General features: G+C 40.7%; 1 protein-coding gene across 1 annotated transcript; it reads left to right on the forward strand.

The window, feature by feature from the left end:
• Positions 1–639: 639 nt before the first annotated feature.
• On the forward strand, positions 640–9,598 carry si:dkey-234i14.6 (uncharacterized). Its single transcript, XM_056388281.1, has 5 exons — positions 640–1,461; positions 4,117–4,293; positions 5,888–6,097; positions 7,597–7,810; positions 8,373–9,598. The coding sequence occupies exons 1-5, from the start codon at positions 976–978 to the stop codon at positions 8,549–8,551; spliced, it is 1,266 nt and encodes a 421-aa protein (XP_056244256.1). The 5' UTR covers positions 640–975; the 3' UTR covers positions 8,552–9,598.
• Positions 9,599–11,930: the final 2,332 nt, after the last annotated feature.

The following is an 11,930-nucleotide window of genomic DNA, read 5'->3' on the forward strand; positions in this document are numbered from 1 at the left end:
GACTCTGTTAACTCTCCTCATCCAATGAGATTTGTCAAGATCTGCGTTTTACAACACTTGTCATCCCATCCCAAATGGAATTTTGTTGTTGGAAAATAGCAATAATCAGTCCTTTGGGACAATACAGAATGTGTGTGTGTGTGTGTGTGTGTGTGTGTGTGTGTGTGTGTGTGTGTGTGTGTGTGTGTGTGTGTTTGAGAGAGAGAGAGAGAGAATCGACCCCTCTTGTTTTAGCAACAGTAAATCAATAGTTACTCTGAGTAAAACCAAAGCGCACCGTCCATCCCCTGCAGTTTGCTGTTGAGTATTTTAGTGGACTTAAGAAAAGATGCCTACGCCTAGTTTTCCACTGGCTTTCTGAAGTCCTGGCACTTCTACAAATATGAATATATAATATGAATATGAACATATATATATATATATATATATATATATATATATATATATATATATATATATATATATATATATATATATGAATATTTACAACTTTTAATTTATGTGGACAAATTGCCTATGTGTTAAATTGCCATAGCTATTTGAGCTACCTGGCTTTCCATACAGGGCGCACACCTTATTTCAGATTAGAAGAGACAGAGAGAGAGAGAGAGACAGAGACAGAGACAGAGACAGAGACAGAGACAGAGACAGAGAGGGAGAGAGAGGGAGAGAGAGGGAGAGTCCAGCGTGCTGCAACAACTCAACTTGCAGTGGAGGGAGCGTAGAGGACGCATGTGGCAAGTCGCAGCTGGTCTGTGTGTGTGTGTGTGTGTGTGTGTGTGTGTGTGTGTGTGTGTGTGTGTGTGTGTTGTGTGTGTGTGTGTGTGTGTGTCTGTGTGTGTGCATGGATGTAAACCCTGCTGCTCTTTCAGTGAACGCATAGATGAGATGAGAGGACGTTCGGCTGGTTGAGACGGGAGAACACAGCTGGCACACATCTTCTGGCACACTCACAGTATCATTCCTGCTCGACGGATGGACGGGCTGCAGGCGGAAAATGCTGGAGTTGGCGGCATCGGGGAGAACGCGGAGGAAAAGTACCGCGCTCTCGCCTATGACACTGCTCTGAGCACTTTGGTGGCAGTGGCGGTGTACGTGTTGGTGAAAGTGAGCCTGGACGGTATCAGACAGTGGCGGGCCAGAATCTCGGTGCTCATCGTGGGTTCGGGACCCGTGGGGCTGACGGCCGCGCTGGTCGCTGTCCGCTCCGGGAAGGTCCTGAAACTGACCGTGCTGGACGAGAGGTACCGGACTGCTCTGCTCTGCCGGCCCCAGCAGATCGCCCTGGATCCCCGCAGTGTGAAGTTTCTGCTGGGACTCGGGGTGGACTTTGATAACATGGAGGGCTGCTGGCACAACGAACATTTCTTCACCAGGATAGGCGTGTTTCAGGAGTACCTGCTGAGCATCCTGGAGCAGAAGAAACAGAAGGTGGACGTCAAGGTGCAACTCGGAACCAAGGTACAGCCTCTTCACTGATTCCTGCTTACGGTGTTTCAAAACATTAACAATCACCTATTGGTCTGTATGTAACGTGTTACACTAGCACCTCAATATTTTGAACAGTCTGCAATAATACAAAGGTAAAGACTCAGAATAATCCTCATGTTCTACTCGCACAACCAGGGTGTATATCCCGTCTTATACAACTTACTTCTCTTATGCAAAGGTATGAATAATACATAGATGCCACTGATCTGGAAATAATGTGTGATGACTTCGTAGAGAGGAGAGAGACTCTCTCACTACCTCATCTTGTAATGACTGTGCCTTCATGATCTGTCAATTTAAATACAGTCAATGATCAGAACCACATCCAGCGGCCATAGACAAGAGGCTGGTGTACGCCTCCACTCCAGCAGGGGTCTGACAGCTATCAGCAGTGATGGTGACAGAGATGTCTGTTCCTGTGTCCAATCAGAGGTCCCAGTCTCCTCGGGCTCTTGGGTGAACCTGAACAAGGCTGCTGCCTGAGACTGTAGCTAACTCCTTTCTTTTCTGGCATTTAAAGAGCTTTTTTGTTTTTTTGTATTCAGCATGAGCCACATTGCCCTTAAAGCAGCCTGAAACACAGACAACAAATTTATCTTCACAGAATTTTACACTCATTTCCTTATTTGTTTTCCGTTTATACCTCAGGAGCAACACATTCAACACTTGACTTTTCTGTATATCTATTTTCTCATCTGCAACAGACACACTGTAGATGTACTATCCTACAATTCTCCCAAAGCTTCTCCACACACAACATTGTGTAATATTAGACTGAAAGCGGGCTCATCGGTTGAAATAACCTGTTATGTAAGCTGACCTCAAACCTACAGTTTTTAGGCCAGTGGGAAGTAAAATACAGAATTATAGTAAACAAATTCCAATCCAAGCATATTATATCATAAAAATAAAATGGATTTTAAAATGTAATCCAATTTGGATTCAAAAGGATTTAATTAATTATTATTTAATTATTTTTTAAGGGGATCCCCAAGCCAAATGCATATTAAATGAAATGTTTTTCTGGCACCTGGTTTTAGGACTCAATAACAGGTAAAGAACTAATTTTGATCTGATCTGATGATAAAATAACAAATGTTATCCCCATTTTATTAAAAAACCAAAAGAAGATTATAATGTATCACTCACCGTGGACAGCCACACCATGAAAACAATAACATCAGAACATCCCCTCCACCCCTGACCCGGGCCTCAACGTAGAACAAAGCAATATTAACATAGAAACAAAGACTACATGTTTAGTGAATGTGTCATGGTGGGGAACCAGAGCCTCGACATTTTTTTATTACTGCTCCATCAAAGTGTAACTGTGAATATCGTGACTATCGTGTTTTTTCCTATCATTCATCAAACAGTAGAAAACATAACTATCTTAGTTGTACACTTGCATGTTGCTGTGCTCTGGCCAGCAGCTTTTCTTTCCTCCTCAGTTCCAGTGTCATTCCTGTTTGCTGCAGCTGTCCTCCCTGCTATCCAGTGACTCACCAAACTTTATGAGATGGAAGACAAGGTCAAGAGGGTCTTTGATCACAACAAACTTCAGCTTTGTTTAAAATCACTGCCAAGTTCTCCATTTCCCCTTGATTAGACAGGGCACTGTGTTTGATGACTTTCTTTTTTTTTTTCACCCACCCAGTCCGTCAGTGCTTCAAAGGTGAAAATGTATAATAGGGGTCTTTTAAATCACCTGTTCTCTGCAGTCTAAATGGTTTAAACATAAATCTCTTAGGCTCTGAGCCATTATAGACCCTGTGACGCTTTTTCATTCTTCCTCTCAGCGTGTCAGTCTTTCACTAACTCAATTCGTCCCGGTCTTTCTTGTCCTCTGTGCAGGCAAGTACCTGGTGTTTCACTGAGGGGCAGCAATGCATACACAGGCATAATAATAAATCTCTCAGAGACGCACTGTTGCCAAGACAAGCACGGCCCCTAGACTCCATTTTAATGGCTGATATGAGTACATTACAATACAACCCACCTGTCCCTCAGATTAATAGGCATTGGTAGAAAAACACATCAAATCCTTTGGTTATGTAAAAGTTGTACTAATACAACATGTAAGAAATAGAAGTATTAGCAGTAAGAGTTATATAAAATAAAGTTAAAAAGTAAAAGTACTTTTATATGAAGTACGTGTAAATATTGATTTTCTAACCGGTAGAGCTGAAACATTAATCAGTTAGTTGATAGACAGAGTATTTTTAACCGAATAATCCTTGAAGTCATTTTTTTTTCTGTCCGAAATGCCTGCTTTTTTTTTTTTTACATGATAGTAAACTAGTTAACTGTAACAGACATTCTTTCTTGTTTTTTACATATTAACCGACCTGCATAAGTTTGCATAAAAGCACTGAATATAATTTGATCATGTGTATTATATGAGCTTCTTCAATGTAAGTAAACACTGGTATTGCAAAACACTTAATAACTACACCCACAAATCCAGTGAGGTGGAAAATTACTATTTCCAAGTTGTGCTTCAGCACAGTTAATGTGTGTTGTTACTGTTAATAGGGTGACCTCTTTTTAATATGAAACTATGCAAATTAGCTGTACATGGAAAAAAAAAAATTTTTTGAATTTTGTTTTCTCTTGTTGTTGTAGTTCACAGAGGAATACCTGCGCCGCATCCCACACAATGACTGGCCGAGTGTGATTGTGGTGGCTGATGGGTCGTGTGGCGAGTCCTGCTCTGTGCTGGGCATCAGCTCTGACTACACTGTGGAGTCCTGCCATGCCTATGGAGCGAATGCAACTATAGAGAGACTAGACCAGAGACAGGTCAGTGCACACTCTCACACACATGAACATACAGATACACTAATAAATGCATTTACTCATGCGCACACACTGAGGCAATAACCAACTGTTTGTGTATAGACTGAAGACAGTAGAAACAGGATATTGCAGTAAAGGCAATTTTATTTGGCCTCATAAAGCTGATTTGAGCAAACAGTGATGTGGACCTGCCAACAGCAGCTGAACACAATGCCTGACTCTCATGTAAACAGCCAGATTTCAGCAGACTGTTGGATCATGTCAGCAGCAACACTGGCAATATTTTTGATTTTCTCATTGAATCTGATAAGAGCAGCTGCTGGTCTGATGGAGGCAGGTGATGGCCATGATAAAGCTTTCGATTCATTACGCACCCCTGGACAGACTCATAATCTGTTCCCTGCCAGGTGAATATGAATCAAGATATCAAAACATCGGCTGCAATGTTTTTTCACATCGTGCGCCAAAGGTCACTTGTCATTATATAGGCAGATAGTTCCTTGAACGATGACTCAGTGATGTTACGGAAAAAGCCATAAAAGACTCACGCAATAAATATGGAATCAATTCTAAAAAATCCCCTAAATTAATTGGATTCATTCTCTCTTTGGCTGTGTAATATTATATAAGCTTCAGATTCAGACATAAAAACAGAAAATGAGCCAAGAGATGTGTAATATTTGATGCAGCACAGACAGCCAACCGGCCTTTGGACACTTATTCAGGCAGAAGTATTGTTCAGACAGACTAACAAACAAACATCACATCACTGCTGGTCCACTGAGGTGGAGACAGTCAAGGTGCAGACAAATGATATTTACAGCAGTAGCCTGCTCCTCATCCTGTGCAGATCACCAGACATTAGCCATCATTGATAATTGTGTGATTCATATAGTATGACTTGTGTAGATGAACAGTAGCTTTTAGGATTATATACTCTGTAAAAACAGAGAAGATTCAACAAACAGGTCAAGGTGAAACGCTTCCAGGCTAATATCTGACTAATACTGAACACAAACGTTGTCTCCCTTGCTATTTTATGCTACCATAACCATTCATATATCATTCTCTTCAGAGGCTGTGTGGCTGCCTTTTATTGGCCCTTTTTCTCCCTGGCTGTTTCCTGTAGTGATTGAATTTACCCCCCAGGATATGACCTGGTCGGCCCTACTGTCCCTTCCATCCCCTCCCAGCCGCTGCTCTGTTCCCTCGCTATCTCCCTTGGCTGCACTAAATGCTGTTTCATCCCACTTGGCTGGTTTATGTCATTGAAAAGAAAATTGATAAATTCTGGCTTGAGGGAGTCACTGCCAGATTGAACCACTGAATAAAAATCAAACCTTTCTTAATCTCCACTCAAGTGACAACAGTCCCACAGGCAGAGATGGCGTTTGGGTAATGTTCTCTTTTCATAAGGTACATGTATGTTACGAATTAGACTTACTAAGAAGATATATTGTAAATTTCTAACTGATGATACCAGAAATGACAGTAATCTCATTTCTGGTCCCTGAATATTTTATTATATATGAAATGATTTGATCTAGTGTCTATTTTGTCTCTCTCCCCCTTCCTTCCTTGTCTCTCTTCACTTCAGGTACCCACTCCTGAGATCCGCGCCCACAGCCTCTACTTTGACCTGTCCGCTTACGGAGTGGAGGCCCTCCGAGAGCACCGAAACCCAACCACCAAACCCGGCTTCCACCTGAAGATCTATGGCACCTTCAGGAACCGCTACATGGCCCTGGTCTGCCCCACCTCTGACACCAAGATGGTTCGCTTCCTCAGGCACACGGCCAACTCCTCTGTGAGACTCTTGTCCCCCTTTTGATAAACATCTGTTTCAGAACTTTTGTTTGCCTTTCGCCATGGTTGATAAGGACTCTAGGTGTGACGGATATGCATTTGTATTTCCATGTTTATGCAAGAGGCCACAGTGTAGCGCCGCCTCGCCCACTTACTTATTGCTCACCTTTCATTCGGCAAATGGCCTTTGACTGCGGTATTGTGAGAGTCCATTAGTGGCTGTATGTGTTTGCGTGTGCATGCGTGAGTGCTTGTGCTTGAGTGTTCAAGTCTTTGGACCTATATGATTATGAGTGTGTGTGAGCCAAAGGGAGCTGAAGAAATGGGGATAGCGGGGAGGAGAAAGTAGACTTCACCAGTGTGTGTGTGTGTGTGTGTGTGTGTGTGTTGTGTGTGTGTGTGTGTGTGTGTGTGTAGAGGCCATCTGTACCCTGCTGTTACACATCAGTGAATAAATGGAGGGCAGCATTGCCCCCCCCCATGCTCAACAACAGGCCGTGCCTGCAGTTACAACCATTGGACAGTTGGTGTTTTACAGCTCTGATCATGTACAGCCTGTAGCCACAGCATGTAGAGTAGTGCACACAGGTACATAGCAAGACCATCCTTGGAACGCTTGTTGCTATGTGGGTGGCCATTCAGATGCACTGTTACTTGGTAACAGATGACTGTGCAAGTATGGGTCGAAGAAGAGCAGAGCGACACAGCCAGTGAGAGGCTTGTCTCTCAATACCCACAATTACTGTAGAATCAAGGAGGAGGCACACAGCAATCGGTGGACACATTTCCATCTTCAGTGTTCATGCATCGACATAAAATGACAACGTTCGCTCATGCGTCATCACAGATGGTAAAATATACAGTTACTTTGGTATGCATAGAAGCAAGGATGCATAAAAGCATGTTACTTTAGAATGTGACTTGGTCTTGACCTTTAGTAAACTATTAGAATACAAAGCTTGAATTAGCACATCAACTAATGATTATTTTCATTATTGATTAATCTGCTGATTATTTTCTTGTCTGTTTTGTTAATTGTTTCATGTATTAAATAGTAAAAAAAAAAACCTGCCCATCACAATTTTAATTTCAAAATCAAAAGATATGCAACTTCATTTCATGTATGTAAAAGCAAATTGTCACATTTGAGAAGCCGGATCTAGAGAAACTTGCAGATTGAAGCTTGAAAATAATGAATTTATCATTTATAGTCTCTGATTCATTTTCTGTTGATTGAAAACTGATTATTCGTCTTAATGTTGCGTTTCAGCCAAGATGAAAATGTACATGTGAAGTGACCAAAATCTCATTATCAAGTTACAATAAGCCTCTTTTTTTACACACTGTCACCTTATTACAGTCGTTCACATTCTCTGTATTTCATTCCATTGCAGGGTCATTATCAGAGCTTTCATATGTTTGTGTGTAAATGTAGTTGACTGTAGTAAATGTAGCAAACTAGGAGAAATGTCTTGTAACTGTCTCTGTTCTGCTGCCCAGGTCATGAAGAACATTTTCCACCAGTCCTTTAACGCCTATAAGACGGACATAGAGCCTCGCCTCAGTGATGTGACACTCCACCACATGCAGTGCAGCCGCCGTCTCTTTGAGATCCAGCTGTCACACAGACGCATCAGTGCTGCTTACATTGAAGGGGACAACGTGGCGGTCACTGTGGAGGGGGAGGCAGCACGTGTCCTCAACTTTGACACAGGTACACGTCTATAAGATACCAGATACTGCATTGCTAAGAATGGGAGGGGATATTTGTGCTAAAATGCAGTAGGAGATTCCGGTGTGGGTCTTTCAGTAGCTGAAGGTGAGACATGACATCAAGGGAGCCCTTTGATTAAATGAAACAGAATGAAAGAGAGAGATGCGAAGAAAAAACGATGCAAGGAGCATATACATCATTTTTTATGCATGCTGTGTGTGTGTGTGTGTGTGTGTGTGTGTGTGTGTGTGTGGTGTGTGTGTGTGTGTGTGTGTGTGTGTGTGTGTGTGTGTGTGTGTGTGTGTGACTCATTACTGCTCTCAATGGCCTTTCTGCCGACGCTTATCTGGTTTTGTCTCTCATGTTGCTCCATGTTTATTTATGTGCTGCTGTGCTCTTTTCATTCAGGCCATAACTGTGACCTCAAGGCTACAGTTTGGTATTTGTCTGCAAGATGAGGAACAGTGCCTCTTCTCATAAATATGTGTTGTGCATAACAGAGATTAGGTTTTTGTTTGATATATGCATGATGTCTATGTTTCCTTTCCTGTTCGTCCTCCAGGTTGTGGGGTAAATCTCGGTATGCGAGGTCTGGAGTCAATGGGGACGTTCATTTACCGAACAGCCACCGCTGTGGACCAGAATGATATTCTAGAGGCGCTGTCGGCTAAGATGCAGCACTCCAGACATGTGGCTGAGACCTTCAAACAGACAGGCCTGGCTGAATCAATGTATGAATGAAATAGAAGGACGTCCCGGTGAATGCATAATGCCACCTAGTGGAAAGTGGCGGTGGATAATTTGTGTTTACAGTGAATGTTTACAATGAATCATCAGTCTGATGCTGAAATGGACCACTAATGGTTACATGCTGAATGGAGCTGAATGAGCGTGAGCTGTGAACAGATGGATAATGGATGTAAACATGTGCCCATAAGTCTTTGTGACATTCAGTGAGTAGATCTACTCTTAATCGATGGAGCGAGAATAATACAGGCCACATTTCGTCTTGTATATTTGGAGCTGTTCTGATTTTCAGGTTACAAAGCTTGATAATACAGAGACCTGTGTCAGAAAGAGACGGATCATCTCTTACAGCTGAAGTGAAACAATATACTTTACAGTGGATTTTGATTTCTCCAAAGTGAAAGAATGTACTTCTAGCTCTAAGAGACTAGTCGGGGGAATAAATGAAAACTGTATGATCTTTACCATTTTCATCACTGTCATCTTTTCCTTTGATTAGGGAAAGGATTGACTCACTTTGTCAAAACTGAGCTTGACTGTGCTCTGTGGACAGCGCATCAATGAGAAATGAGACTCTGCCATCATAAGCTAGGCTAAGTGAAAAATGTATAAAACTGTTATTGTCCACGATTTAACAAGGGACACACATGTAGACAGACGATGTAGTGAGGAGGCAGCTGCTCCAAAGTGTTATTTTCAAGCCTTTTGTCTTTGTGTTGGCTTGACAAGGCGGTGATAATTGTGGCGATGACGTGTTGAGGTATTTGCTACAGTGGCCTATTTTTGTGTGTGTGCCTTGTAAATTAATATTTTTGGCATATTTCAAAAATAGGGGACTGCAACCACATTATGGGCAAACTATATTATCATAAATTCATTTTGCTGGCACCACATTTTCACTCTTCTTTTTAATATTTTGCTCCAGGTGATCTGAAAGGACTCAAGTATCATCCATGAAGTATAATATTATAAATGAAGGAGAGTATGTTGATAATAATGTCCTGCTCCTGTTGAAGTGCCAATAAAGACGGTCACACATTGGTTTGGCAAGACTGATATGGATGGTCTTTACATGAAACCCTTTCGTTTTTGTAATCAGAGCAACATAAATTCAGATGCTGCTCAGGTCTAAGAGAAAAGAAAAAAAAAAACTTTAATTAAGGCAATATATGTAATGTGTATTAAAGCTGCCTCTCTAACACAATTGTATGATTAAAAGAAATGTATTAATGTATCAAATGTTGTCATTTTAAATTCAAATGAAATAATGACAACTGGAAAAAAAACCAGACTGACTTTTTCTGTTCTATCGATTTCTGAATGCTTTGGAAATGTGTTTACTACTGTAACAGTTTTACAAGCTGCTGTTTGAACAGTACAGTGCTGTCTACACAGTTTCCACAATGTCTGGTATGAAGCAGTACTGTCCTCTAGTGGTGGAGCCAGTCAGTTGCAGCTGCTCAGCCTCAAACTGTTAACAGTTTTTTTAAGTAGATGAGTCATCCAGTATTTAATGTGTAAAAATTATCCTTCAAAGATAAGATCATAACTCACAGGTCACCAGTGGAACTGGTAGGGACTCTCCCTCATATGACATATGTCTTTTGAGGCTTTGTTAATAGAATTATTCTGCAATATTATGTTTGTTTGTAAAAAAGTATCTTTCTATTCAACTTTCTTTCATGCAGAATATCTCCACCTCTAAAATCACAGCTATTCTGCTACAACGACTCCTGCTGCTTCTTTAGTTGCTCAATTATAACAATATGAAACACCTCAAGGGTTTAAGAAGATGAATCTCCTCTTCTCTTCTCCGCTCCTGCTCTCCTCCTCAAACTGCTATTCACAGTAAACTTCACCGCCTTTTAGATGATAAAGTTCTTTATAAAGTGATATAATATATCACAAAATTGTAATTATCGGATATCAGTTTTTACCTTTCAGAAAATTACAATATAAGAATACATGATATTAGACGGGCATTAAGAATGAGATACTATAATATACTGTAACTGGCCGTCATGGCCGAAAGAATTCACATTAACAATATTATCACAATATCTTTAGAAAATTTGAAAAAAACAATAATGCTAACAGTGAAAGTCGTTTTCACTTTGTTTATTGTGCCTTTTGTCTCTTTTTTTGGTAAATGAATTAGACTCAAATACGAGTGCATTGGGAGGTGGAGAGAGTTTGTAATCATGACTGTAATGAGTGTACAAAAGAACAATTACACTTAATGGATAGTGAAAAGCAAAACAAAAGATTCACCACACCACTACTCTGAAGTTACACAACAATACCACATGTTTACAACATCTAGAGCAAATTTTGATGATGTCAAATTTTGTCGGAATGATGAACATAAACAGAGCTGAACATTTTCTAAATCTGTTTAATTGCCTACTATCACTATTGCCACTAAAATGGAGTAATAGGAAAATTATTATTACTATTCTAAATTAAAAACATATGCATTTTTCTCTACATATTTTTTAGGTGTCATTGGAGTAGCTGGATGGCATATAACACCCTGAGAGTTACGTGGGCTGAGGGAAAGTAAAAAATGAAAAGAAATTTTAAAAAATGCTTTTCTTGCATCACATTAAAACTCCCTCAAACAACCATTCCCCTTAAAGTCTCCAGTAAGTTTTAATTGCAAATAGATGTACAGTAGAAACCTTCTGAATGCATCTAATGTTTCTCTCTCTCTCCCTCTCAGCATATTGTTTCTAACTGAATGTTAAATTAAATACCTGTTTAAGACAGATATTTTTGCAGAGCACTAAACGGTGATAAGTCTTGAGATGAAGTCAATAGAGGTGAGAAACAGTGACCTGCTGAGATCTATTAAACTGCTCTGCGCCAACCTGTCCCACCCTCCAGCCTAACAGACAAGTTAAGGCTCTCCCTCCCAAAGCCGTTTGCTCTGTCTAATTAAAAACATTCATCCGTTAGCTGTGCCCTCCAAGGTCAATAGTCTGGACCTCTGAACCAGCCCCTGCTGTAGCACAAGGCCTTTCATTAGATTAAACACATTAATGAGAAAATCTTTTATCTTTGTATGTAATTAAAGCTGGGATGAAGGACAACTTAATCAATGATGTGGAATGACAAGTTCGTAAATGAATTAGAACTGCCAATGGGGGTTTGGCTGCGATCAATGACAAATGTTAAGCAGAGACCGGACAGGTTGTAGTCACAGCAACGGGCATCTGTCAGTCCAAACAAGCGTATTTGATGCTGCGGGCATAGACTGAGATTTGGCGGGATTACTGATCAACATCTATGTTTGCGCAAGAGTGTGAGCTGCATCAAATGTTTTGAGAGAAACTGTGATATCTCACTTTTTCACTCTGCGTTTATTGATAAA

This window comes from Seriola aureovittata, chromosome 10, assembly GCF_021018895.1.
Source record: "Seriola aureovittata isolate HTS-2021-v1 ecotype China chromosome 10, ASM2101889v1, whole genome shotgun sequence".
Taxonomy (NCBI): Eukaryota; Metazoa; Chordata; class Actinopteri; order Carangiformes; family Carangidae; genus Seriola; species Seriola aureovittata.